The sequence below is a fragment of the Canis lupus genome, chromosome 17 (genome assembly GCF_003254725.2).
Source record: "Canis lupus dingo isolate Sandy chromosome 17, ASM325472v2, whole genome shotgun sequence".
NCBI classification, from domain to species: domain Eukaryota; kingdom Metazoa; phylum Chordata; class Mammalia; order Carnivora; family Canidae; genus Canis; species Canis lupus.
The window spans coordinates 6,423,501-6,450,863 of record NC_064259.1 but is presented as its reverse complement, the minus strand read 5'-3'; the positions used below and the strand labels follow the sequence as shown (position 1 = coordinate 6,450,863).

The 27,363-nt window shown below is 47.0% G+C and overlaps 1 protein-coding gene across 8 annotated transcripts in view; it reads right to left on the bottom strand.

The window, feature by feature from the left end:
- The window catches only part of ASAP2 (ArfGAP with SH3 domain, ankyrin repeat and PH domain 2), a 173,800-nt gene that overhangs the window by 69,957 nt on the left and 76,480 nt on the right, over positions 1 to 27,363 (bottom strand). For all 8 annotated transcript variants that reach the window (XM_025454713.3, XM_025454716.3, XM_025454718.3 and 5 more), the window contains exons 3-6: positions 21,759 to 21,904; positions 5,556 to 5,630; positions 3,878 to 3,927; positions 1,687 to 1,816 (exon numbers count right to left, since the gene is read on the bottom strand). In XM_025454713.3, coding sequence (XP_025310498.1) covers positions 1,687 to 1,816; positions 3,878 to 3,927; positions 5,556 to 5,630; positions 21,759 to 21,904 — 401 coding nt within the window. The remainder of the gene's footprint in view (positions 1 to 1,686; positions 1,817 to 3,877; positions 3,928 to 5,555; positions 5,631 to 21,758; positions 21,905 to 27,363) is intronic.

The following is a 27,363-nucleotide window of genomic DNA, read 5'->3' as shown; positions in this document are numbered from 1 at the left end:
GACATAAATCCAACCACATCAATAGTAACATCAAATGTGAATGGATTAAACAATCCCATCAAAAGGCTGAGTTTGTCAGACTAGATTTTAAAAACACTGTCTGCCGGAAACACGCTTTAGAGTCATAGAAACACACAGGTTGAAAAAGAAATTCCATGCAAACAGAAACTTAAAGAGCTGGAGTGGCTGTACTGGCGTGAGACTAATATCCTCTCCTTGATCCTGGGACTGGTTCTGTGCCACTGACCACTGAAGAGATTGCTCAGGGAATAAAAACTCGTTTAAATATACTCCTAAGATGCACAATTCTAAAAGTTAAACTCCCGTTGCAATTAATAAACGTTCTGAAGTCAAAAGTGCCTTGTGGTTCAGCTTTGCTGTGGAGTGCTCCCAGGGTGCCGGAGAGCAGGCTCAGCCAGTTTTGGGGCCTGTCACAGACATCACCGAGCACTTGGCACATCTAAAACTGAAGTCTGAGCTGCCATGGCACAATTGCCAAGGAGCACGAGGGGCTCCATGGGCACTGTCAGGAGAGGGGACCCTCAGGCAGAGGTGAGAATGGTTTCCACAGGGCTTTCTTCCCCTTCTTACCCACAAGCAAGGCATAAAAGGCCTTCATGATCGGTGTCTGGTATTTCCTGCCCCCCTCAGCCTCCAGCAAGGGACGTGTCCCAGGGCATCAGTGCTACTTCCCTCCCCCCACAAAGGCAAGGGCTCAAAGCTGCAGAACAGAGCAGAGCAGAACAACTCCCCAGGGCCGCCTGCCTTGATGAGTGAATCTGGGTGGAAGCGCTTCAGAGGCAGGTGGCTTGGCTTTCCGTAGTATGTCCTCACTCACTCATTCACTCACTCACAGACACCCACAGGGGACCGGCTGCAGTTTTTTCCAGCTGACTTCTCCCTGGCCTTCCTCATGAATTCCACTGGTATAATGGGAACCCAGATACCTCATTAAAAAAACACTAACGGAGAGAGTATTCTAGCAATGCACCAGTGAGAGGTGAGTCTATGAGGCCAGAGAGAATGTTTCTTTAGTTTCTTTCTTATTCTTAATTAATGGTTGATGTTAGATTTATCTTATCCCACCCTCCCAGAGACTCAGGCTCCACTTGTAAGAGAAATCAGACAAATGGAGTCCAATAATGCATTAGTGTGCTGTCTGAAGCCTCTGGGAAGTGTGCACTCCCCGGAGTTCATGTGCTGGTGAAGGCAGCCCACCTGGAACCCAGCACCCTGCCAGAACCTGCATCCCACACCTTCCCAACCGTGGTGGCACCCTCAGCATTCACCCTGCACATCTGTAGCTGGAGCCTGCACCCCCTGGTGCTTACCTTGCACATCTGTAGCTAGCCTGCACCCCCTGGTGCTCTGCTCCCACATCTGTAGCTAGAGCCTGTACCCCTGGTACTCTGTTCCCACGTCTGTAGCTGGAGCCTGCACTGCCTGTGCTCCCACATCTGTACCTGGAGCCTGCGCTCCCTGGTGCTCACCTCCCACATCTATAGCTGGAACCTGCATCCCCCGGTGCTCTGCTCCCACATCTGTAGCTGGAGCCTCCACCCCATATGTTCCCACATCTATAGCTGAAGTCTGCACCCCCAGGGCTCACTTCCCATATCTATAGCTGGAGCCTGCACCCCATGTGCTTCCACATCTGTAGCTGGAGCCTGCACCCCTGGGGCTCACCTCGCACATCTGTAGCTGGAAAAGCCGCCGCTCCTTTTCCATCTCTTCAGCAATTTCAGCCCCACTGATTTCGGTGCGAATCATCCCATGCAGCTTGGCATGCTCCTTCTTCTCCTTTTCAATTTTGGTTCTACAGGTGAAAAAACAAGGATAATTTGAGATGCCTCTTAGCACAGCACTCTGCACTGGACAGGCTTGCCGGGGTGCCATTACCCAGCCTGCAACACAAATGTGCACAAGTCTTTTAGAAACAAGATAGCCTCTTTACTTACTGGAAAGGAACATGCATTTGATCCTAAGAATGTCAAATCTGACCCTTTTTGTTGAGTACTCACTCAAAAAATACTTCCTAAGCACCTCCTTTGTGCCAGATCTGGGTCAAAAGAGGCAGAAAGCCTGTGCATGCCTCAGGTCTCCTTTAGGGCAGTGCTCTGTCCGTCTGTCTGGGTATCTGTCGCTGTGCCTGCTGAGCAGCACACGGGGCTGTGTGGTGGGACTCCCTCCCTCCTCCTATTTCTTCCCACTCCTCTCCACCCACCTCCTGAGCGGGGCCTTGCCAGGGCTCTGTCTTGACTAGGATAGTGTTCATCACTGCAGAAATCAACCTCGCATGTAAACGATTAAAGAGTTACTTTTAAAACTTATCTGAGAATTATTTGAAGCTCTTGCACTGTCAAATTCTGGCATTTTGTGAGTAATTCTGTCCCTACTCTATGTATGTCCTGATTTTACAGAATTTGATCTTGTTCCCCCTTCGAGCCTTTTCCTTTCGGAACCAGCAGAGTCTTTCAGGCAATCCTCCTCAAACCCCCCTTGTGGCCCAGGTTCAGTTACACACAGAAGTATCCCGTCTGAGGCACTTGAGGGTGGTGGCAACTGCAGCTGGATGGAAAGTCACCCACTGGCCCTGGCTCAGTGACCTTCTCGCTAGCTGACCAGCAGCAAACCACCAAGTCCTGGCCTCCTGTCTATAAAGCAGGAGTGGCGATCCTTTCTCCATCGAGTGTCCTGTACTGGTATGCAGAGGACGGTGCTAAGGGCCAGAAACTTCTCTGGCTTGAACAGACCTTCAAGGCCATCTACCTCAACACTCTGTGATTATAGGTGAATGTATGCCATTAGTGAAAAATCCAGAATTTGGGGATCCAAGCAACTTCGAGTATGGAAATGTAAGATTTCCAGGAAGGGGACAAATAGCAAAGGTTTGGTATTCCTTGGTTTGAGCTTCGTGATCCCTCACCCAAGGCTGGTTTTAAAAACAAAACACATACAAACACAAAAACCCCAGGTCTACTTAAATACTTGTAGTTACATCTGGAACTACTTTCTTCTTAACACCTCTCTCTGTAACAGATGGCTTCATGTTAAAGTTTCTATTTCCACTCAGAAAACTCTACATTGTTACCCGATGCACAGTAATTGCAAAGCAAACATGAGACATTTAAAAATATTTTCTGTCTCTCAAGTATTTACAGTAATTGAAACCACTATCCCCACAATCGCCAGCCCAATTCCATCGAGCTGAACCTTCCCATGCTGGGAAGGAGAGACTGTGATCTGAAATGTGCTATGGCACAAACAGATGGACAGAGTGGTCATGTCTTCAGTGGAAACAGTGGTGCACATCCAAGAACCAACCAACCCTTTCTTCTTGTTCTTATGGCAGATGAAGCGATCAAATAAGGCTAGAGTAGGGTGTTGCAACTATCTCTCTTTTCTCTCTCTTTCTAAACTGAGGGACTGGTGTTGCAGGGAAATTGAGACACAAAACTAAAAGCAGACAGCTCTTGCAAATCACCAGGAAGCTGGTTGCCAAAAACTGCATTGCCATCGTAAATGGTGACAAAATGGGGAAAGCATTTTTTTTTTAAAAGAGGGAAAGAAACACCTCTGACACAACCTGGATTTCACATTCTTCAATTAGCTTTCCTGAAAATAACTTTCTGTAACCATTATGACATCACAGAAAAGGGACCAGGAGAAACTCGTTGAAGAGGTCCCCCTAGCTTCGCTAAATTTAGACACCGAGTGTGAAAGCATTTGGCATCATAACGGACCACAGCAACACAGGTTTAAGTGAAGTCTCCCCTAGGTTAAGGTTTATTTAAAAAATACCTTTGAGCCATAAAAGCTCAATTTAAAATTAAGATCTCAAATTTCATACATTTTTTTAAAAAATGGAAACACTCACATTTTTGTTTCATAGTCCTTCCAAGCTTTATCAAAAGGCTTTTTCAGATCCTGTAAACAGAGAGGCATAAATTAAACGGAACTCATATTAACTTCTGGGCAAGACAACTTATTTATTCCTGGACTGGTCCTGAAAGGAGCATTAATTTCTGTAATAAATGATGTATGCAATCCCATGAAAAATAAAGAACCTAGGGTACAGGCTTTTAATTAGATGAGTAGCTTTGCCACACACACACAGAGGAAGCAGGGAATCCCGGCACGTTCGCACTGCCCAGCTAGAGTGAGTATGAACTCAGGACCAGATACCCCACCCAGAGAACCATTTAATCTCCAAGTGTTTTAGTACCTCTCTCTACAAAAAAATAGGGACACTGACTTTTTCAATGAATAGGAGATGTAACCCTGATTTGGGCCGCCAGAGCAATGACAGAAAGGCTGTTCACCTTCTCCTGAGGTCTCCTGATTCCACTCTTCTGTCTGGAACTTCGGACCTCATATGCTTTCATAAAAGCTGGCTCAAAAGTATACTGAGCCACTGAAAATTTTATCAAACGGTTCCCATCTATTTGTGTTTCCTTTAACAGGGTTCTTTTGTAAGAACCTCCTTTTTTAGGGGTCAGGAGGCCTATTTTTTCTTTGGCTCTTCACTGGCCTTATGACAAGGCCAAAGCTCATAGCCCAGCATTGGAGGCCTTCCACAAACTAGCCCTTCCCACCCTGGAAGCCTTATCTCCTACTCCTGTACCTCCCTGGACTCAGGGCTCAAGCCTCAGGAGCAGTACCCTGTCACGCTCCCACCTACCTGGATGTGTATCCCTTTACCTCGTGTGCCCTGCCCTCCCATTTCGCTGGCTAACTGGGCTAACATGTGTTCTAGGACCTAGGTCCAGGACGATGAGGAATGTTCCTCAGTCTCGTAATAGCTCGCCAGTCCTGGCAAGCTCTGGGAAGTAAATACTGAAAGGTCTCTGCAGAGGTCGCTGAGATTGGCCAGCCTAGGCTTCCGGATGAGCCAGACGTGCCTGCGAATCACGTGCAGATCCAATCAGAGAATGTGATTTAAGAACTGGGGCACAATCATCTGTCTTTCAGATCACACATCTGTTTGGGCCAATGACGTGCAAAAGCGGCTACTGCTCAGCATCTGGTACAGACACCACTCGAGCCGACTTCCTCACTCACGTGTTCATGAAACAAATCACAGCCTAGGCGTTTATTCTGAACAATGAACGTCCTTTGGAGGATGGAAAAATAACGTTGGCTCAAGCCTTACTGGTGCGGATTTTCCTGCCAGGAAGCTACATCCTTGCAAGGACCCTTACCGCAACAGTCAGTGAGAGCCACACTGGCCTGAGAACCAGACTTCCCCACATGGGCTTCCCCACTCAACCAACAGAGCCTGAAAACTGTTCACAGAAAACAGTTTCTTTCCCTTCCTGCCCTCCTCTCTTTCCCACATTTATGGCACCAGCTAGATGACCGGAAAGGCCATGGGACACCACCGGTATGCCTGAAAGGTGATGCCAAGGTAGCAAATCGAGGGAAACTGAGGCAGCAAAAAACCATCTTATCCAGTAAGAAGCTGGGTGTGTGCTGTGGCCTCGACAGGCCAGCAGGACTGCAATTCTACGTCCCCCAACGGCCGTCCCTGGAGAGTTGGTTCTTTGAGGGCATACCCCTTTCACTCCTTTCAGGTCTCCCTTCAGCAGACTGTCCAAGGGGAAGGAGATGATGTTGTTCATATTCTGAATCTAAAAAGCAAACAAACAAAATTCTCATTCGATTTCCTTTTTAATCTCCAGTAAGGACAGCAAGATGTTAGAGAACAACTGGTATCAATTAACCTTCCCTAAAAACCTGGCCTGCATGAGCATGTCAGCCTTCTTCATTCCGAAGCTCTTCATGGTGGCTTTATCTTGCAAACAGAAACATAACTCATAGAAGTCTGTAACCGTCTATTCTTCACAACTGTGAAGCTGGTTGAAAAGATCGTCATTGTGATGAAGAAAAATTATTTCAAAATAATGAGAGAACCACTCTAAAGATACTGGATACTGGACTAGAATTCACAAACACACACTTCCTGCTCTCACTCACGGCTCTGTCCAATGTCCTGGGCTATGCTTCATTGATGTCTCAGGGCCCACAGATCCCAGTCTCCCCCAGAACTGACCCCCACAGGGCAACACAGAACAAAGAAGAGAACGAAGGAGGTCACTGTTTTGTGGATGCATATGAGTCAATGTTCAGAGACAGGAAGAGAAAGAGGTATGGTGTATTGCATGTTGTTGCATGTGTGAGGTGTGGGGTATATGTGAGATTTGTGGTGTGTGTGTGTGTGTGTTGCACGTATTGGGCACATGAAGTGTGGGGTACATGTGGTACATGTGAAGTGTATGTGGGACATGTGGGGTGTGTGTGTATGGGTGTGTGTGTGTGCATGTTGTGTGTATGAGGTGTGGGGGCATATGGGGGATGTAATGTGTGTGTGTGTTGCTGGAAAAGGAGAAAAATGAAAAAAGGACGGGGGGGGGGGGGTCTTGGGTACTCTATTCTTCTCTCTGAAGCAAGAAGACAAGGGATGGAGGCTGAGCAAGTTGTCACCATGGATCAAATAGACCAGAATCAAACCCAAGGCTGTCCCCACTGGCTTCCAATGTGGGTAAGCTAAGATAAAGCTTCAGCTAGGACCCCTCAGGCACAGCCTGCCATGTTCTGAGGCCTGCAGAGTCCCTCCCTGGCAATAAGCTAAAGCTCTATTGTCTCCTCTTCCCAGGCTCAGCCCACTGCCTTAAATCAACACAATTGCCAGTTGGCAATGCCAGGGCCTGGTGGCATGTGTGTCACTTTGGGATATATACACCTAGATTGTGGCCTATAAAAGAAGACAGACAAGTAAGGACTTTGAAACCATGTGCATTTATTCTTACCACTGAGCAGAGGAAAATTTTAATCTTAGTAGAATTACACTGAATAGAAAGACCAACACCAGGTATAATTTTTAGGGAAATAGGGGATCTGATTTTCAAATACTATTCAGCATATGAAACCTCAAAATAGGAGGAAAAAATTTATCTGAAAAATACTGCAAGTGTGTAATGATGCCTGTGCCAAAGCACCAATCCTGCCAAAGAAATGATCGATTGATGACGGTCATTTCAGAAATGGCTTTTTTTGGGGTAACATTTGTCTGAGGCTCGCACACCTCAATGTGTGTCATGCACCTGGCAGGCGTCTGAGGCACAATGTAATCAGCTAGGACTTGTGAGGATTCACCTTAAGCATTGGATTTTTAGACACTGAGAAGTGGAGTTTAAGGCGAGGTCTCAGGGCTGCCTGGAAGGAACAGTGACAAACAAAGGTGGTGCTGGTGAATAGTCTCTGATGGCAGGCACACCTGGTTTCCACCATAAACTGTGGCAGGAGTAAACCTGAGTGCAGAGCACAGGGCTGCCGCACGCCTGGCTCCTCCCACACCTCCACCCACCGGCAAGGATGCCTGCTGGCGACTGCATGGACCCAAGCCAGCTGCCACTCCACACCCGCCCTGCTGCTTCTGGCAGGTCCCTCACACCGGGCTCCTCTCGGCTCCGCCTTGCAGACCAGCTGCTCACCCACAAGCTCTCCGCTGGCCATTCTTGCCGCCGTGTTCCTGGGTGGGTCTCTCTGCCCCTTTTCTGGACTGAGGCTCTATGCTCCTGGCCTCCGGCCCCTGCTCTCTGCCCGACCCACCCCCATCCTCGGCAGTTGTCAGATTCATCTGGTGTGGTGCCCCTGCCCTAGGGACCCTCCACAGTCCACCTCCTTCACCACTTTCCATCTTCGTATCCGGCCAAGTGGAAGTCTTTGCTCTTGTCTGCTTGTGCTCAATCTGTTCCACCCCGCTGAGTGTCCTCCCACACCTCCTCGTCCAAAGCCTTCTCATCCACCAGGCTTTCCCCACATGCTACCTTCTCCATTAGCACCTCCCAGCTGCCAGCAGGAAGTGATTCCTCCCTCCCAAGTCCTCTAATATTCTCTTTTTAACAAATTTCTTCAGGCCCTTGACAGGTCCTACACTGCTTCATCTCATCAGTCTCGCACTGTACACCCCGAAGGACAGTTTTAAGTATACTTCATTTTATATGCCCCGTGGCACCTAGCACAGGGCTTGGCCCAGAGCAGGTGCCTGAGAAACACTGAGTAAATCAATATACTGAAGTATTTTCCTGATCATCTAATGCATAAGGGACAGACCCTTGAGATACATTAATACCCTTAAACTGAACATCATATGGCAAATATGTATGTGAATTCGTTAATCCATTCATCATGTATTTATTGAGCATGTATTTTGTAGACACCAACTAGCTAGCTACAAAATAAAACACAGTACTTGCCAGCCAGGCAGGCTACCCTGGGCTTGGGAAGAAGGGGACTGTCCCAGTTACTGAGCCTTGAGACATTGCCCATTCAGCCACACGATCACAAAGAGCCATGGCTAAGACTCAGAGGCACTGATCAATTTGGTCCTAAACATTGCCGAAAGGGGAGCCAACACAGCACCATCTTGGATAAGGCAAGTACAAGAAAGAGGCAGCAAAAACAGTCTGAGGAGGAGCAGTAAAACTGCCCAGGGTGGCAGGTTGAGCCAAAGGCACCAGCACAACCCAATTATACAGTGGGCTGGAGGGGGAGAAAAAAGACCAAGGTGCTTACAGATTAAAAATCTTATTATTAAAAAAAAATATATTATTATTAGGGCAGCCCCGGTGGTGCAGAGGATTAGCGCCGCCTGCAGCCTAGAGCGTGATCCTGGAGACCCTGGATGAGTCCCATGTCAGGCTCTCTGCATGGTGCCTGCTTCTCCCTCTGCCTGTGTCTCTCTCTGCCTCTCTCTCTCTCTCTCTCTCTCTGTCTCTATGAATAAAAATAAAAATCTTATTATTAGAAAGAAGTCTAGTGGGTTTGTTACAAGAGGCATGTGTAGGTATGAGTGCATGCACGGATGAATGAGGAGAACAGAATTCTTTACAGCACGGGGAAAGAACACAAAATTTGGCTGATAAATCTACTTTAAGACTATTTGTTATTTAATTCAAACAAGAGTATAGGTACTGATAGACCGGTGTTAGGTCCAGAAGAGGTAAACTAAGCTTTGGTATCTAGACTGAAACAGTAAAGTTGAGGAGTGAAAATCGATGGCTATGCAACCAGCTGGCTTTGCTTTCATTCTCTCTCTCTCTCTCTTTTTTTTTCTTTTTTTAAGATTTTTAATTTATTCATGAGAGACAGGCAGAGGGAGAAGCAGGCTCCTCACAGGGAGCCCAATGTGGGACTTGATCCTGGGACTCTGGGATCACGCCCTGAGCCAAAGGCAGACACCGAACTGCTAAGCCACCCAGGCATCCCTGCTTTCATTCTCAATGCCGTGGATGGGGCCCACAGCCTTGCAGTGACCAGGACGTCACACAGCCACTATAGCTGCCAAGGAGATGCACAGGGTCCTTAGGGAATGACAGGAGATAAAGCTGAAGAGGCACAGAGGGTTAGCAGACAAAGATGGATTAGGTAGAACCGCGGTCCCCAGGAACTCACCATCTAATAGGAAAGATAAAGCCCATAATTAAGTAAGCAACCTGCCCTGTGAAAACTCTGAAGAGCCAAATAAAGCACCATGGAACTTCTAAGAAAAGAAACTTACTTTTAGTCTAGACACCAGGGAAATCTTTGCTGACTGGGAGTTATGTGAGATAGACCTTTAAAAAAGAGGGAGAATTTTGTCTTGCAAGATGGGGTGGAGGGTCTCCCAGGCAAAAGGAGCAGGGTGGAGAAGCAGCCAAAGGTACATGTTAGCCACGTGAGCACAGGGGCAGGGAAGACAATGCTGAGAAGGAAGTCCAGATGCCAGATGGACCCAGGGGGTTCTGGCTTTCATTCCAGTGGATTTTTTTTTTCTGGAGTTATTCAAATGATCTAAAATAAGAAACCATTACTTTTCTAATCAGAAAATAATTAGCTGAATTATTACAAGAGAGACTAAGTGGTTGCCTGGAGCTGGGGGTTAACTGAAAGAGGACACGAGGGACCTTCCTGGGGGGAAAAATGGTCTCTAGGCTGATGTATGGTCATGGCTTCACCATTGGTAGAGTTCCTAGAAATCACTGACTTGTAATACTTGAAATGGGTAAAATTCATGACATATAAAATATACCTCAATAAGGCTGTTTTTTTTTTTATTTATTTATGATAGTCACACAGAGAGAGAGAGAGAGAGAGAGGCAGAGACACAGGCAGAGGGAGAAGCAGGCTCCATGCAGGGAGCCCGACGTGGGACTCGATCCCGGGTCTCCAGGATCGCGCCCTGGGCCAAAGGCAGGCGCTAAACCGCTGCGCCACCCAGGGATCCCCAAGGCTGGTTTTTTTTAAAAAAGAAATATACAATTATAAACAGAATCCTCATCAATGAATTCATTAACCCAGCTTCGTACTACAGGACAGTAGCCTCTGGATTTATATGCTCCACGTATATAAACTGCACAGCCCAGAAGCATTCTGACTCAGGGTGAGCATCCCAGAAAATGTCTGCTTTCGTTTCCACTTGGCTGGGAGAACACGTACGCTGGAGCCCAGATGCTCTGTGTTGGCAAGAGTGCCCTGAAGCACGAAGGCTGGGCTCTGACTCTTTCTCTGACTCTGTGTGCTTGGGGCAGCCCCACAGTCTTGAATGCACCATCTTCTGTTCTGGCGGACAGCAGTGAAAACCACAGCCAAAGACTAGTGCACATCCCTGTGCTCAGCAGCCCCTGCCTCAATTCATGAGTAATGAAATCTTTATGACCTAAGGGAATAATTAAGTTATCCCTGGGTAATCCAGCCAGAATATTCCCTTAGTGCCAAGCAAGCACTGGGCTTTCTCCTATGTTCTTACTTTTAACACATATATTTATACAAAATGGCTTTCTGAATCACCAAGCATGATCCAAATAGAAGTCATTAAGCTCAATCACTGCTATTAACTATGGATCTAATACCAATAGCAAATAGGTAATCTTCTTTTTTCTTAATTACAGTTTTTATTTAAGTAATCTCTATGCCCAACTTGGGGCTCGAACTCATAACCCTGAGACCAAGAGTCACATGCTCTTCTGACTGAACCAGCCAGGTGACCCACAAATAAGCAATCTTTGAATTAACAATCCCCCCTTCTCCCTTCCTGTCTTCACTTTTCCTGGATTCACTTGGATACGTCTGACAAGATGAGAGAGTAAGTAGTCAAAGGTCTGCAATCTCACAAGGAGAAATAAAATGATTCAATTGGTGGGGCAGACAGGCTGGCAGAAATCAAGAAGAACCTCAGTATGCTACTGCCACTGTTCACCATTCGTGAACCAAAATGGGAAAGATTAGTGGGGGCTGGGGAGACAGAGCCAGCCAACAGCCATCTTTCCATGCTATTCTTCCTAATTTTGGGGTGGGGGTATTAAAAATTCCTGGACTCTAGCTTTGTCACTTCCATACTCAGTAAAATCTTTCCACTTTCCCTCCTATGCTTCCTCAGCCCACAGGGGCACCATCTCGCCTGCTCCTTTAGCTCCCATCACTAGTGACCACCTGTTGCTAATCCAGCCAAAGCTCCACCTTGGTCCCATAAATAAAGCACCATGGAACTTCTAAGAAAAGAAACTTACTTACTTTTAGTCTGGACACCAGGGAAATCTTTGCTGATTGGAGGTTATGTGAGATAGACCTTTAAGAAAGAGGGAGAATTTTGTATTGCAAGATGGGGTGGAGGGTCTCCCTGGCAAAAGGAGCAGGGTGGAGAAGTATACAACATGCCCTGGGACCTCGGTGCTGCCTCCTTAACTCAGGCAATGAGCAAAATGGCTTTGCCAGGTGATCTTGCTAAAGGGGATCCATCTAGAAGCCTGAACCTAGACAGGATACTCTTATCACAGCTATTTTTAAGAAGCAGCACAAAAAGAGAGAATCACAACAGAGGAAGTCACTGGGCAGACTTCCTACCTCCAGGCCTGTGAATCTAGTAAGTCCAGGTGTTCCCAAGGCTCCCCTCCAAAATCCTTAATAGAGCCCAACTCTCTTTGGGGATAATAAGGTTGTCTCTAAAAGGCCAATGTATTGCTATATAAAACATGGCTAAGGAATCTCATCTGAGACTGATCTGTGTCATGTAAGTTTATTTTCATCTACTTTGTTCATGAGAAGCCTGAGAAGCAGACAACACTTTGAGATCTGTGGAGTGTTTCTTTTCTAACATGAGCAAATGCTGCCCAATCACAGAGTTACACAAGTAAAAGTGAGGCTTCAAAGAAAGGCAAACCACAAGGAGGCCCAGCTCCTCCTTGTCAGGGTGGAGGGTTGCAAAAAGACTTCAGACCTCATTGCTTCAGTTAAGGGCATAATTCTCAGCGAGGTTTCAGTATTACTAAGGATGAGTATGTAAGAAACAGTCATCACCTGCTGGAAGCTTCAAGTTATTTCCAGGAGCCAGAGCCTAAGGCCCAGTAGGGCGTGTGGGTTGCTAAGTGTGTTATAGTAGCAGGTAAGGCTATACACCTGTGCTGTCCAATGTGTTAGGTTCTAGCTACACGTATATACTCATCACATTGAAATTAACTGAAATTAAATCAAGTTAAAGACCAAGTTCCTTAGTTGCACTAGCCCTATTTCAAGTGTTCAACAGCTACATGTGGCTGATGGCTTATTATACTGAAGCAGGTATCAACATTTCCATCAAAGCAAAAGTTCTACTGAACATCAATGCTTTAAACCAATAGCTTAAAAAAAACTTAAGCACCTTTATTAAGGTATAATTGACATATAGTAAGCTACACACACTTTAAAGTGTACCTAACTCTGGGAAATGAACTAGGGGTGGTGGAAGGGGAGGTGGGCGGGGGGGTGGGGGTGACTGGGTGACGGGCACTGAGGTGGGCACTTGACGGGATGAGCACCGGGTGTTATTCTGTATGTTGGCAAATTGAACACCAATAAAAAATAAATTTATAAAAAAATAAAGTGTACAATTTGGTAAGTTATGACACATATACACACACCCGTTAAACCAGTACCAAAATCCTGATAGTGAACATATATATATCCATCCCCCAAAAAAGTTTCTTTGTGCTCCTCTTACAATCCCCATCTCCCAGTTCCTCAGTCCCTGGGCAGCCACTGATCTAATTCTGTCAGCAAAGAATAGTTTGCATTTCCCAGAATTGTATGTATCTGGAATCATGGGGCATGCACTCCTTTCCGTGGCATCGTATCTGGTTTGAGAGTGAGCACTCCTTACTTGGAGAGGCGTCCATGCTGGTGCATCAACAGTCCACTCTTGTTCCTTGCTGAGCACTGCTCCACAGTCTGGCCAGACTACAATCAGCTTATCCTGACACCTGCTCACAGACTTCTGAGTTATTTCCAGTTTGGGGGCTACCATAAATCTTACAAAGAAAGGTGCTAGGATGATTCATGGCATGGGACTCTCAAATAGTGGTGGGAAGGCCTTTTCAAGAGGAGACATTTGAGCAGAGTAGAGGTGAGGCGCAGAGCCACAGGAGAATCTGGCGGAAGAGTGTTCCCAGCAGAAGGAATTCCTAACATGAAGGCTCTGAGGCAGCAGTGTGCCTGGTAGATTTAAAGAAGTTTTCTATGTGCTTTCCAAAGACTGCTTATCTGAAAAAATGGGCACCCAGGCCAAAAGTTTTTTGGAGAAGCAGAAGGTATTAGATAAAATGGTCTAAATCCCAAAATGGCGGTGGGCTATTTTGTTTCATTCAACCCTAATAACTATTCTGAGAAGTAGGCACAGTTATCCCCATTATACAGACATGCAAAGCAAGAGAGAGCTAAGTCACCCACTTGGCCCCCAAATCCCATTAGAAGCAGCAGAGCCGAAGGGAGAGGCTGAAGCCAGGGCTTGTCCTATCATTTTGCTGCCAGAGAAGGACTCTCACACACACCCCGAGACCAGGCAGGAGGAGCCGGGAGGCAGAACACAGGCTTCCCTCTGAGGGGCCGCTGATGTCACAGTTCCCTTCTAGTCCCTTGTTGAGCAAGCAGTTGGTCAGGAGAGCTACCCAGGTCACTGAGGCTTTCAGGGTCTATGAAGAGGCTCTGCTGGCTGGGGTTGACAGCCTGCACTGGCCCGCTGCACTCCCAGGCCAGCTTCGCTGGCAGCACAGCCACTCCGCTGGTTTGTTTAATTAGAAAAGGGCGGGGGGGAAGCCCACGCTGATCTTGAGTTAAGTTTAACACAAACTGAAAGATCCAAACCAGCCAGCTGCCAAAGACACACTGGCAACTTTCACACCAGAAACACGATGGGATGTAGCTGGCCTGGTTTCTGCCTTACACACTGCGTCTCTGCCACTCATACTGCTTTGATCTGTCAGGTTCTAAGTGGAGAGAAAATAGTGACCCTTTGCCCCTCTTTTCCATCAGAGGCCAGGTGTTGAAATTACACACTACAGCCTCCCTGCAGCCATGCTGGAAACCCACAGACATCCCCCTCTGAGGCCTAGGGGCAGCCACAGAAGAACCCAGCTTCCACAACTTCTCCGAAGCCCACATGATGTGAAAATTAAGCCACTAACCAAAAATGAAAGCACCTTTTCAAACTTCTTACTTCCTAGAATCCAAGGCTGGGAGATACTTGCTGGCCGCAGCATCACTGTCTTCATCTCTGGGGCAGGTAAGCCTCGGAGGCACCTTACCAGGCTGTCCTCTACAGTAGCTGGCTCCTAACCAGTGAGGTCAGCATCATGAGGAAACTTCTTAGAGATGCACATGGTTAGACCCCTGGGAATGGGCCCAAACAAGTGTTCTAACAACTCTCTAGGCATAGTGCGGCACCAAGGTTGAGAACCACCATTCAGCAGGTGCAGTGCGGGGTTGTGATTTTTATTCTGATGAGTTCCAGGTGATGCCAGTGCTGCTGCTGCTGTCCAGGGACTACACTGTGAGAACCTCTGCTTTAGATCAATACTTCTCAAACCCTATGTGCCTACTCATCTCCTGGGGAATCTTATGAAAATGAAGATTCTGGTTCAGTAGGTATAGGGGAGAAGGGCCTGGGAGTCTGCATCTCTAAGATGCCCCACGTGATTCCACTTGAATGCAAGACTGGGGCTTCTAGGGGCATGGGTGAAACAACATCTAAATGCTCTGTGAACTGAATCTGGGATAGGCAAGCATTGACATGGTTTACTGAGTTTTAGATTTTAAGGAATGACTAATAGGTGAAAATTCCCAAAGAAAGGGGAGTATAGGTCACCTGGGTGGCTCAGTGGTTAAGTGTCTGCCTTTGGCTCAGGTCATGATCCTGGGGTACCTGGGATTGAATTCCGCATCGGGCTTCCCACAGGGAACCATGCATCTCCCTCTGCCTATGTCTCTGCCTCTCTCTGTGTGTCACTCATGAATAAATAAACCAAATCTTTAAGAAAAAAAAAGAAAAAAAGGGGAGTGCACATGAAGAAACTAGGACCTTGAATTTATCAACTCACTGTCGCCTCCCCACAGAGGGGCAGGGGCCAGACTCCTGGTCAAGCACCTCACTAACAGGAGGAGACACCAGAAGCACTGCTGACAGTTTGCAGACCCCCTTCTGTAGCATCAACCTCTTCCAGCCACCAGCTCCATCCCTTTGTCACTTTCTCCTTTCCTTATCAACCTCCCCTAGAGCAGCAAACACCTGCTGTTTCCGCCTTGTGCTACTGCAACTTGTCCTCTGCTTTTACACACTCAGGAGAAAGGTTCCTGTGGCCTCCTGATCTCCGAGGCCACTCATCAGGGCTCCTCCTCCTGCTCGTTTGCTGCTAGGTCCAGCTGACTCCCTTCTGCCTTCACTCACATCTTCTACTCCCATCTGTCCACAGGTTATCTCACAGATTTCACAAAAGCTTTTTTTTTTTTAAGTTCAAAGTTCCCTATAACATGGTGGCTGTCCCTTAAATAGCCAACTACTTGAGGAAACGCAGGATGGTGGGAAAGAACAAAGAGAAACCTTGTTTTGAGTTCACTAATGCTCTCAAATGATTATTCTGTAACAGTGCATCCTCCATCTGACAAGTCATTACAGATATGTGCAAGGCATGTGTTCATAAACCTTGCCATCATGCTCATTTGCAGATGGCCCTGGGGACACCTTGTGAAGCCCCACAAGACTCCCTGGACCCACCTCCACCCCAGGACCCAGGGACCCAAGGTGGGGTCACACCCCCAGGGCTTTGTGGCATTTGCACAGTGGCCATCGGAGCACACATTGCTTCTAACAAAAGCGTCTGTGTGTCCCCGGCCAGATGGCAGTGCTCATTGCCTAGACAGCGCCAGAGCGGGCCCTCACCCAGCGGGCCATCATCACTCCTCCCCCACCCAGTTAAGCTCTCCTCCCTCTCGAGGCCTTGTTCCCACCCTGAGCTTCTCCCACTTTCTCTCACTTCTACAGGTCAGTGGTAGCACTGCCATTCCAAAAAAGAAAAGAAACAGAATCAAAGTACATTTACACATATCAGGTGTCTGTGCTACAAACAAGACAGAGACTCTGACATTTTTACTGCTTTTGTTCTTCTGGTCAAGCTAAGGATGTGCTTTCATTTGAGAGCATAGGGAGCAGCTTGAAAGTCTAAGAGAATTTCCAACTGCATATGAGGCCAGTTAAGAAGTCAGTGCCAAGGTTTCTAGGCATCCAAAGTAACAGTCAGTAGGCCTGCCCACAGACTCCATCGCCCTACAGCTCTAGCTCTCCAGCCCTTCATACTCAAAGCTTAGAGATTTTTACTGTGCATACAAGCCTAGGAGCCAAGTCATCCTGAGTGTCAGCTCCCAGCACTGTGGAACAAGAAACAGTGGGGGCAGATACCACAGCAGTCAGAAACCAGTGATCAGCAGGGCAAAGAGCGTCAGGATACTAAAGTGTTGGAAATGGAAAGTAGGTGGTCTGGCATCAATCTCAGGGCAGAAATCCCCATATACCAAAGGAGATATGATACAGTGGGGGAGGGGTTCCTTCAAATTTCAGTGTAGTTCATTTACACCCAGAAAAACGGTAAGTCTTCCTCCCAAAAAGAGGAAATTTTGGTCTCCCTGAGTTTAAGACATTTTAATATATAATCATTTTCAATAAATGAAGTTGAACGAGAAGAAGTATGTGGGGCATGTGGGTGCCTACTTGTTAAGAGTCTGCCTTCAGCTCAGGGCATGATCTCAGGGTCCTGGGATAAAGCCCTGGTAAGCTCCTTGCTTAGTGGGGAGTTTGTTTCTCCCTTTCCCCCTGTTCATGTTCTCTCTCACTCAAATGAATAAATTTAAAAATCTTAAAGAGAGAGAGAGAGAGTAAAGTTTGAGGGTGAAGACCCCTGGCAGGAAGCTCTCCATACTTTAAGCAATGAGATATTCTCTGTTTATCTACAAAATGAGCTCACAGTGTGACCGGAACATGGAGGATATGACAGAAGAACCTGGCTGGGCTACTACCCACACAGCAGGATGGGACACCTTTCCTCCAGGCTCTGCCCACCTCACATGAACGAGGCCACAGGCTACCACATACCCACAAGAGAACCTCACCAGTGCTTTACTCTGCTGCTAGAATATCTTGTATCGCCAATCATTTGTGTAAAATAAATTCATGACTCAAGTGCATGATGGTTGGTAGAACTTTCAAATTCCTCTTTCGATGCAAGTGAAGTGAGATTTCCTCAGCCGCAGGGCCACCCCCAGATCTCACATCGGAACTCCATCCTTTCCTGGGCATCTGTTGGCCCTGCTTCCACTTGGGGCAGCCCTGCAGACAGGGAGCACAAATATCACCTCCAATTCTCCGGAACCAGAGACACAGGGCTGTGTATCTGGGAGTGACCTTTCAGCAATATGTCCTCTAATGCAGCCATTTGTTAAAAAGCTACCTCTTAGCACAGAAGTGGTCCCTGGAAAATCTTTCCAGGATTCTCACATCCATCTGGTAAGAGGAAAAGAACTTAAGAAACTGGGCTGACTTTATAACCAGTTTAATTTCACACATGTTACATTTCTGGAGATGTCTTGTTTTTCCCTTTATCCTGCATAACTGCAGAGAAAATTCATAGGCTCTCTGAAGGTGAGAATCTCACCCATTAGTAACAAAATCTCACTTTATATTAAGTTGGCCTTTCTCTGGAGATGTTCCAAAGGCTTTCTAAACATCCACTCACGCCACAAAGCAGGTAGGTGGTAATTCTTCTTTCTGGACAAGGGGAGAATTGACAATCTTAGCCACCCAAAACGGAAATGTTTTGAAGTGCCTGAGAGAAAGTAAAAGCAAGGCTTTAAAAATAAGAGATAGGATAGATGTGACCAAAAATAGGACTAAGAATGGTATACAAAATACCAAAAAAGGAGAATTCTCCTGTAATCGGCTCACTCTCAGCAACAGCTCCTTAGAGGCAGCTACTCGGTGGTCTGGTGGCTGGGCAGCTGTGCCACCAACACTGGCCCAGAAAAGTAGGCCTGGTAAATCTAATTTTGGCACAAAAAAGAGATTTTCCCCCTCACTCTGATCTTTGCCAGAGGCAGGGTCAACAGCCCTAACTCCATAAAGCAAAAGCTGAAACCAAAGGAAGGCCCACAGACTCAAAGCTACTACTGCCAGGATTTCAGTCAATGTCTTGTCGTGACACCAGGATGTCACCCATGTGCTGGGTTGCAATTTTCAAAGAACCCCCCATCCTCCACCTGCTGCTTTCCTCTTGCTGAGCAGGCCTGGTTTTCCCACCATGAGGGAAACCGAGGCCCCGCTGCTGCCTCGTGGTCACTGCAGCTCAGCGTGGCCTGTGTTTCTTTTTACGCTTTCCCCACGTTGCCATCTCTCCTGTTCAGCCTTTCTCCTTCCAGAAGAGAAACCTTAATTTCTTTAAATGCTACAGTGGACACAGTATGGATCCAGAGTTCTGAGAGCTGGATTTGAATCACAACTCTGTTGCTCACTCAGTACGGACCTGGTGAATCACTTATCAAGTATGTGCCCCCATCAGATGAAGGTAACTTGAGATGTCCTGCATAGTGGTCAGGAGGACTGAAAAAGTGTCCCCTCACGCCTCACCCGGGGCCTAGTGCACCACGGGTGCTCAGCAACGATGGCCACCGATGGCTCACTCACCGCGGCAAGGCAGGTAGCTACTGGGCCTTGGTGGGATTCCCGAAGTGCTCAAAGTGGCAATGCCATGGGGTGGTAGGCAAAGCAGCAGTCACAAGGTCCAGACCCGCCCTGACTTCAGTTGTGCAGAAAATCAAGAAAAGAAGGGGGGGTTCTGTTTAACTGTTTAGTTGCTCCTGCTGATAACCAGGTACAAGCTGGCTTACTGGGGATCCACTGTGTGGAGTACTAGAGGGGGCCTTTCTACACATGCAGGCACATGGGCCCATGTCCCAAGGGCAAGCTCTTTAAAAACCCCAGAGCCTCCTCAATTATATAATCTATGAAGCAAGGAGAATGCAGACTCCCTCCGGGGGTGATTGTAGAGATTAAGTAAATTCAGATGTGTACAACAGTGGGCTCCAGTCTATACACACAACCAGGTGTGGCACTATTACCTCCATTTCAGAGCTGAGAAAAGCTAGATCTGGGGAGGAGTTGAAGATAAGAGTAGCTGCCTGTGGGTGGCGGGCGGCGGGGAGGCCCCTGCCTGGGGCCCTGCCTGCTATTCCCTTTGCCACCCTCCCGGGATCCCTCCTGCTGCATCCTGTTTCAGGACTGACTCACGCATTCAGATGACTCACACGTCTTGCTTGTTCTTGGCTTCCCTCTTCATCTTGCTCAAGCACATCCTTTAGGAGTTTCAGAGAAATGATGCATGGGAGCTAAACTTTTTGAGCCTTGAATGTCTGAAAATCTCTCTAATTCTACTCTCAGGCTTGGCTGGTTAGAATTCCAGGTTGGAATTCTGTTCCTCAGGATTTCAGGGGCCTGGCTTCATGCCTTCAAGTTTCCAGGGTTATTGCTGAGATGTCCAGTACAGCCAATTCTCAGTCTGCCCTGTGCTTTCTGAAAGGGCAAAGACTGTTCGCGATTTCACATGGAGATGCCTGGGGCCTCTCCTCTCCCTGCTCTGGGCTCTGACCAGCCTTCACTTGGGAGACACGAGTGGCTGGTGTCAGGGACCGTCCTGAACTCACAACACCCTCCTGGCCTCTGCTCCCTCTGAAGCACCTGTCCACCGAATGATGGGCCTTGAGGATTAATCCTCATCCATTTTATCTATTTTCCACTCTTGTTTTGCTTTGTTTTTGACCTATTTTCTGAGGAATTTCTATTCCAATCTCGTCACTGGATTTTGCTTTGATATTGTCTTATTACATTAATTGCCTCTCCTATTTCTTTAACCCTAAACTGCATCCCTACTCCTTTCCTCCGATACAATGTCTACTCCGATCTCTCTGAAGAATTACATGTAGATTCCTTCAAGTTTTCTTCTGTTCTGTGCCTCTGAGTCCTTCCCTCTGCTGATTTTGGTCTCTTTCACCCTGGAGGCTGCTCATTCATGCTTAGGAGACAAGAGCCCAAAGCCGGGAAGGGGCTGACCCATGGAGGGCCTGGAAGAGTGGGCTGCACACTGACAAGGTCCCAAGAAGATCCCCACAGGTCTTCCCTGGGGTCATTCAGTTTTTCCAGTTCAAACAAAATATTCTAATCCGACTCAGTGGTGAGAACCTACTAAGTGTGTCTGCCAGAGTCCAGGGAGCAGGGTGACGGGGAAGGGGGGGGCGGTTAGGGCTCCCCAGTCACGGCACTCACTGCCAGCCTGTTCGGAGCAGGAAGAAATGGGTGACAAACTTTATAAAAGCCCCAAGAGACTGCAAATGAGCCTGAGTAAAAAACTTCAGCACAATAATAGCAACTGAAATCTTTTATGAGTGGAGACAGGGAGAGAGACCCAGAGCCTTAAGGATCTGGTTCTTTCCCTTCCCCGTTATTAACTTATACACAATGTTCCCTTCTTTCTGCCCCGCCAAGGCCAGACATACAAACCCGCCATCACCACCATTTGAAGAACGATGAGCTACTTTTTCACTTGTTATTTGCTTGCTGACAGGAGAAATGAGAATGGCGCTGCTGTTTGCGACCTTAACCTGCTCTGGTCACCCATGACCTTTAGAAGCTGGGAGAGAAAAACAGGAAAGGGACGCTGGGGCCATCCCAGTGTACATGGCCCTTGTGGAAGAAGCCAGGCACAGCAGGGTCATGAACACCCTCTCAGGCTGCCCACTTGTTCAGAATTCTGTTCCCACAATGAGGAAGGCACAGAGCTGCCAAGCTCAAGAAAGAAGCCCATTCACCCACGTTACCCAGCACCTACCGCAGGCAAGAAGTACCAGCTCCGTGTTCCCACTTGCTTAAAGAGTGACTTTTTTTAGGCTCTGCCTTTGGGAGCATAAAAGGCCTTTAAATATTCATGGCAATTTCTGTGCTTTGATTATAGGTTACCTTGGTGTGTAAGACAGGCCTGGAACATATTTATTAAATATTGTAAGTTTAACTGCCTACCATAATTACCAGAAACAGATGATTCTACATAGTTTAGAAACTTAAAAATTGAAGTCAGAGGCCCTTAAGAAGATGAATGCATTTATTTGCTTTGTCTCACAGCTGTGCACATTTAAAATGTTGACTTGAATTTAAAAAGCCATGTTACCGTAAAAAATCATAATTCTAAAATTTATTCCAAAGTGACCTAATGGTTATAGAAAATATAATTCCTTTAGGTACCGCATAAGCTTTGAAATTTATTCGCAGTTTATCCAGACACACCCTCTCTATCCTCTACTGAGCTACCTTTCTAGCTAAAGGAACTGCAAGCACTTCACACGCAACCCAACAGCTGCATGTGCGCAATGACACTCACCAGGTTTTTGAAAAGTGCTGTCAGCTCCTTGGTAAACACTGAGAACTTCAGGAATGCACTTCCTAAATCCGGGTCATCTCTGCACACACAGTTGCCACCAAACTTCTCCAGAGCCTGGGTGTACTGCTCTTCATTTTCCACGTGAGCTGCAACAGCAATGTGAGATGCACTGTTAATATAGCAACCTCTCCATCCCCCCATCCTTACCCACTCCTGGTTGTGAGTAAAACCGAACATGTTACCAGAATAAAAATCTGAAAAAAGTCCAGTTGCACCAGGAACAGAAATCATTGTGCTATCCTGAAAACGTCCCGTTGCATTGGCAATGGACCCCAAAGAACAAGCATGACAACCGGGATGGAAAGAGCCTCGCACAAGCCCCATGGCCTCCAGTGCATCAGATGAGGCTCCACGGGTACCTCCCCCAATGCCTTCCACATCCACTAGGACTCCTCTGCAGCCTACGTGATGCCAGGAGTCACCAGTCCAGCCAACAGACAGCCTTCTCCTAGAAACTCAGCAAGAGGAGCCTGCTCCTCCCTAGTGAGGTTCACAGCCCTAACCTGGAGCCACATGTCACAGCTCTCCTTTCCACAAAGAGCTGTGGACCTCGGAGCACAGGCTAGGGCCACGAAGGTCACTTGAGTGGCTCTGAGCTGTGCTCAGACACATCCTCTGCTCAGGTTCCCTGCCATCCCGGACTCCTGTACATCCCACAGATGTTTCCTTCCTCCAGGAAGCCTTCCATGACTCTGCCCTATGCCCCTGGTATCTGGCTTTGGCACTTTCCTGTCTTTGTTCTTAGCATGGACATTGAAATTGTCTGGTAATGTATTTCTCGATGTTAGAAGTGTTTAGAGGACAGGGACTAAGTTTTACTTGTCTTTGCACCTAAAATACAAGATACATGTTGTCTAAATAACAACAAAAAGTGAACCCTTGTCATCTCTCTGAGGGCATTTTACTATCACTATGCCTTAAAACAGCACCTTTAACGCATGAAAACCTGGATTCTGGGTCTCCAGCTTAGTGGTTCCCAACCCCTGATGGACATCAAATCATACATGGATCTCACCAGGCTGTGGAAGCCACCATCCTGCCTCAGATCTCCGATTCAGAAACCCGGGGTGGGGTGGGGGAACACTGGTAATTCTAGTAAATTAATGTGGTTAACTATAATCCCCTCTCTTCTGGGTCAGACTTTTTTTTTTTTTTTTTTTAAGATTTGATAATCTTTTTTTTTTTTTAATTTTTTAAAAAATTTTTATTTATGATAGTCACAGAGAGAGAGAGAGGGGCAAAGACACAGGCAGAGGGAGAAGCAGGCTCCATGCACCAGGAGGCCGACGCGGGACTCGATCCCGGGTCTCCAGGATCCAGCCCTGGGCCAAAGGCAGGCGCCAAACTGCTGCGCCACCCAGGGATCCCGACATTTTTAAATGAATCCAGCCAGTCTGTGATAAAACAACTCTAGTTTGCATCAGGCACCTGATTTCCACGTTTTCCTCATTTCAACTAGAAACGTAACACAACTACTTTGCAGGCACAACAGAGCACAGAGATGTGCTATGTCAACTTGCATGCGAACACCACCAAATTCCTACTTAGGTAAATAAAACCACTGTCAAAAACAAAACAAAACAAAAAAAAAAACCACTGTCACCCAATCCAGTTCCTGGGCCCGATAACCCAGGCAAACAAGGGGAACATGTGTTTGTGATGGGCACCCCGTGACCCTGAGCCAGATCCCTCCAATCTGTGAATGGTGTGGCAGCCTGTCTCACCAGGGAGGTGCTCTGGCCTAGACCTCCGGGGGTGGCCTGAGGGGATGCCCACATGGGTCTGACAAACACAAGAGAAAATTAATTTCACTGTCCGAGCCCTTTTCCTTGTTTTTTTTTCCTTTGACATTTCAGAAAAGGACCTGAGAGCTGTGGCTAAATTAAATGAATTTCCGAGACCCTGCTCTGCAAACAAGACAGATACACACACAGGCCCTGAAGGATGCGTGCCAGAATGGGAAGAGCTCTAGTCTATGCTTTCCAGGAAGTATGTGACTTTGGTGAGTAAATGACCAAATGTCTGAGCCACGTGGAAGTCAGAGACCCGCCGTGAGCTACTCACAAGGTTATGGTAAGAATTAAACAACAGCACAGATGGGAGTTAACAGCAGCATGGATGTCATTTCTATGAAGCATGGACATAGGCTTTTTCTACACCTCACACCAACTTTACAAGATACACACATTATTTCTCATCGTGGTGAAAAGAAATCAGGGCTCAAAGAGACCAGAAAACTTGTCCTGGGACACAGGCCAGCATGTGCATCTCACCCCAAGGCCCACTGTTCTGCTCTGTACTGGTGTTTGTCCCACTAACAAAAACAGCTCACCTCGCCAAAACCAGGTGCACAAGTTTTAGATTTCTAAAACTCCATTTCAGAGCTGGGTCAGGTATGCCTCCTAGTTCACGCCAGCTAGAATTCTAGCACACAGGGTTAACAGTGAAGGGCAGTCCCTCTCCAACCACATGCTCTTTTAGAACTATTTCAAAGCTGGTGGTTAAGATGTGGGTAATTCTGGTGTGGCTCTGGGAGTGACAGTCACAGCAGACATCTGGTGCTGAGGTCACACCACCGGGTGAGAGAAATAGGAATGCAGAGGCCTAAGTCGCCTTGGGAGTCACATGGTGCTTCCCCCTCCCCCCCAAAAAGTGCACGTACCATCACCTGAAGGGTAGCAGGAGGGAATTCCCTTTCAGTTAATGCCTGTCAGGTGGCCTGTAAGCCTTTATTCAAACTTAACTTGGTAACATCATGAGGTCTTAATATTATCATCCCTATTGTCTTCTGAATAAATTCAGTGGAATTCATAGTGGTTACAGGATTTGCTCAAGATCACACAGGTGGTAAGACATGGGGCAGGGGTCAAATCCACCCTCTGTTCACTCTGCAGGCTGCCTCCTAGCCGGTGGTCACCTTGGGAAAGAGGAACCTGTCTTGTCTTCAGTGGTAGTCAGCGAACCTGACCCAGAGGAGAAACAGCAAGACTCCACACTCCAGCATCAAGATGTAGGAACAAACTTCCCATCATCCCTCCTCCTGGGCTTTTCAACAGACTACCTGCTGCTATAGGTTATGGTTTTAAAAATTCTTTTCCATACAAATCATTGAAATAACGTGTTGATTCCTACACCCCAGTCATGATCGACAACGTTTTGGGCTCATCATCAACTCCATGACCTCTTATATTTATATTTAAAATGTCCTGGTCCACTGCAGTCTTTACTTTCTGATGCTCAGGCTGTTTCAACTTGGGTCAGTGGAAACCTCTTCATGCTGATCTAGTCAGGGTTTCTTCCTGCAAACAAATCTGTTAGCTTCTTGATAAAGACCACAGTGCTGTAACTCTCCGTATCTTCCTGAAACACCCAGCATGGTGTCCACTGTAAGAACAGTAAACCTTCCATAACTTATACATTCACTGATTGACCCACTGCTCCAGATTGCCCAAGGTTTGAGATTTTCCTACTAGAGAACAGAAAGTAATTGAGTGCCTTTATTTTTTTCTTTTGCCAGAAACAAACTTAAAATAGGAACCTGAAATAAATAGCTTGGGAATAAATCTTCTGGAAAGAACCCAAACTGGTCTATCAGCTTTTATTTACAAAATTGTTGAAAGCTGTTTTTCTAAAAAGAGCTCTCTTGCCTCCCCCGTTGTTCAAATATATCTTAAACTTGGGTTCTCATTAATGATTCAGATCCAAAAGTCTCTGATGTGGGAAGGATTTAGGAAAATGAGAATCCAAGTCCCTGAGACCACGGTAGGACAAGAAAGACCCTGTTTCTGTTCAGTTCTAACCCTGCAGACCTTCCACTTCCCACACCTCACCGCCCGAAGTCACACTTCCCACCAATCCAATCGGAGGAATGCAAAGAGAGATTCGCACTGACAAATCCATTAGGAAGCCAGAAAGCTGGCTAAATTCTGAATTTAGAAGAACTGGTTTTATCATGTACTCTTTAGTTTGCTTGATTCAGTTATTTATTTATTTATTTATTTTTTTAAACTTGCTATCAAGGAGAAGGCCCAGTGAGTATAGTTCAAGCAAACACAGTTGGACCCAGGAAGGACAAAGGACAGACCCTTTACTCCCACACAGGGAAGAAGCGAGCCATGGACGCAGCACCTGCCAAAAGTGGTCCCACAGCCAATTCATCTTCAAGCAAGCTTCACTTCCACCTCAGATATTTCATTCATCACTTCCAACTCTGCAAAGGGGAGGACCACATGCTGGGGTGGGACACAGACTAGTGTGCTCATGGTCACTGACATCTAGGGAAAGACACACTAACCCACGCCACTGATGGCCTACAATGTGCCAGGTGCTGAGGATTCAGAGATGCCAAGAAGGGGACATGTGAAATGGGGCTCCAAGATCAGGTTGGAATTTCCAGAGAAGGAACAGGAAGCAGCGTGGAGCCCCATGTGGTCAGAGGCTGTGAATGCTTTCATGGGTGAAAAGCCCCTGCCTACATGCAGCTCTCTAAACCATCACAGGGCAGCACGGGCCCCATGGGCCATCCTCCTCACAGCCATCCATACCCACCACTGGGTCTTTTCAGTTGCAATGGGAAATGATCCAGATTCCTCTCTTTACAGACAGGAAACCAAAGCTCAGAGAGGGTGCCGACATGCTCAAGTTCATATGGCAGGTTTGCAACAGAGCTGGAATGAGAACTCTGGTCTCCTGACACCCAGCCCTCCAACATTCTTCACACAGCCACTACTCTGCGCTCTGGGCTAACGTAATTATCCAGTCTCCCAGCCAAACATGTGCACTGGTGACCCACACACCACAGGCTACAACCGGAGAGATGGGAGTAGGTAGGTCACCTTGACTAGGACTGTCTAAGCACCTGCTCCTGGCTGGACCACCGGCCTCTCAGGGGTCGGCTGAGGCAAAGCTCTGCTGACACCACACATACCAACCACCCACACAGACAGCTCTGCCAAGAGTGCGTTTAAGAAGAGACGGATGTTCTCTACAGTAGAGGCTTTACAAAGATACCCCTGAGATAGCATGGTGATTACTATTTGACTGTGTGCCACAATTCTAATGTCAGGATAATCTGCACAAGTGAACATCAAGGAGACCATCTCCACTCACACTGGCGGCCCTATACATCACCTGGTTTTGCATCTAAACTGGAGAGCAGGGGCTCCTGGGAGAACAACGCTTCAAGTCAAAGCTAATCCCTGTTTCCAATAGGATCTGTGCCCTGTGATCTTCTGTCCCGTGGGAGAAAACCATTTTTAGAGCTTTATTTCCAGAATCATCCCAGATGAAAACCTTTCAGTTCACCATCTGCTAATCTGTATCAAACATCTAAAACATTTTTGCCATCCAATAATCCTACTTCTGGAAATGCATTCTAAGGATATAATCTAGGTGATCAGAGATGTGTGTGCAAAATAATTTGTGAAGAGTGAAAACTGAGTGTATCAAGTGCCAACAGTGTGGAAATGGGTGAATATCTATCTCTACAAAATGGAATATTCAGCAGACTTTTGAAATCATGGAGTAGGAATACGTTCAGGACAGA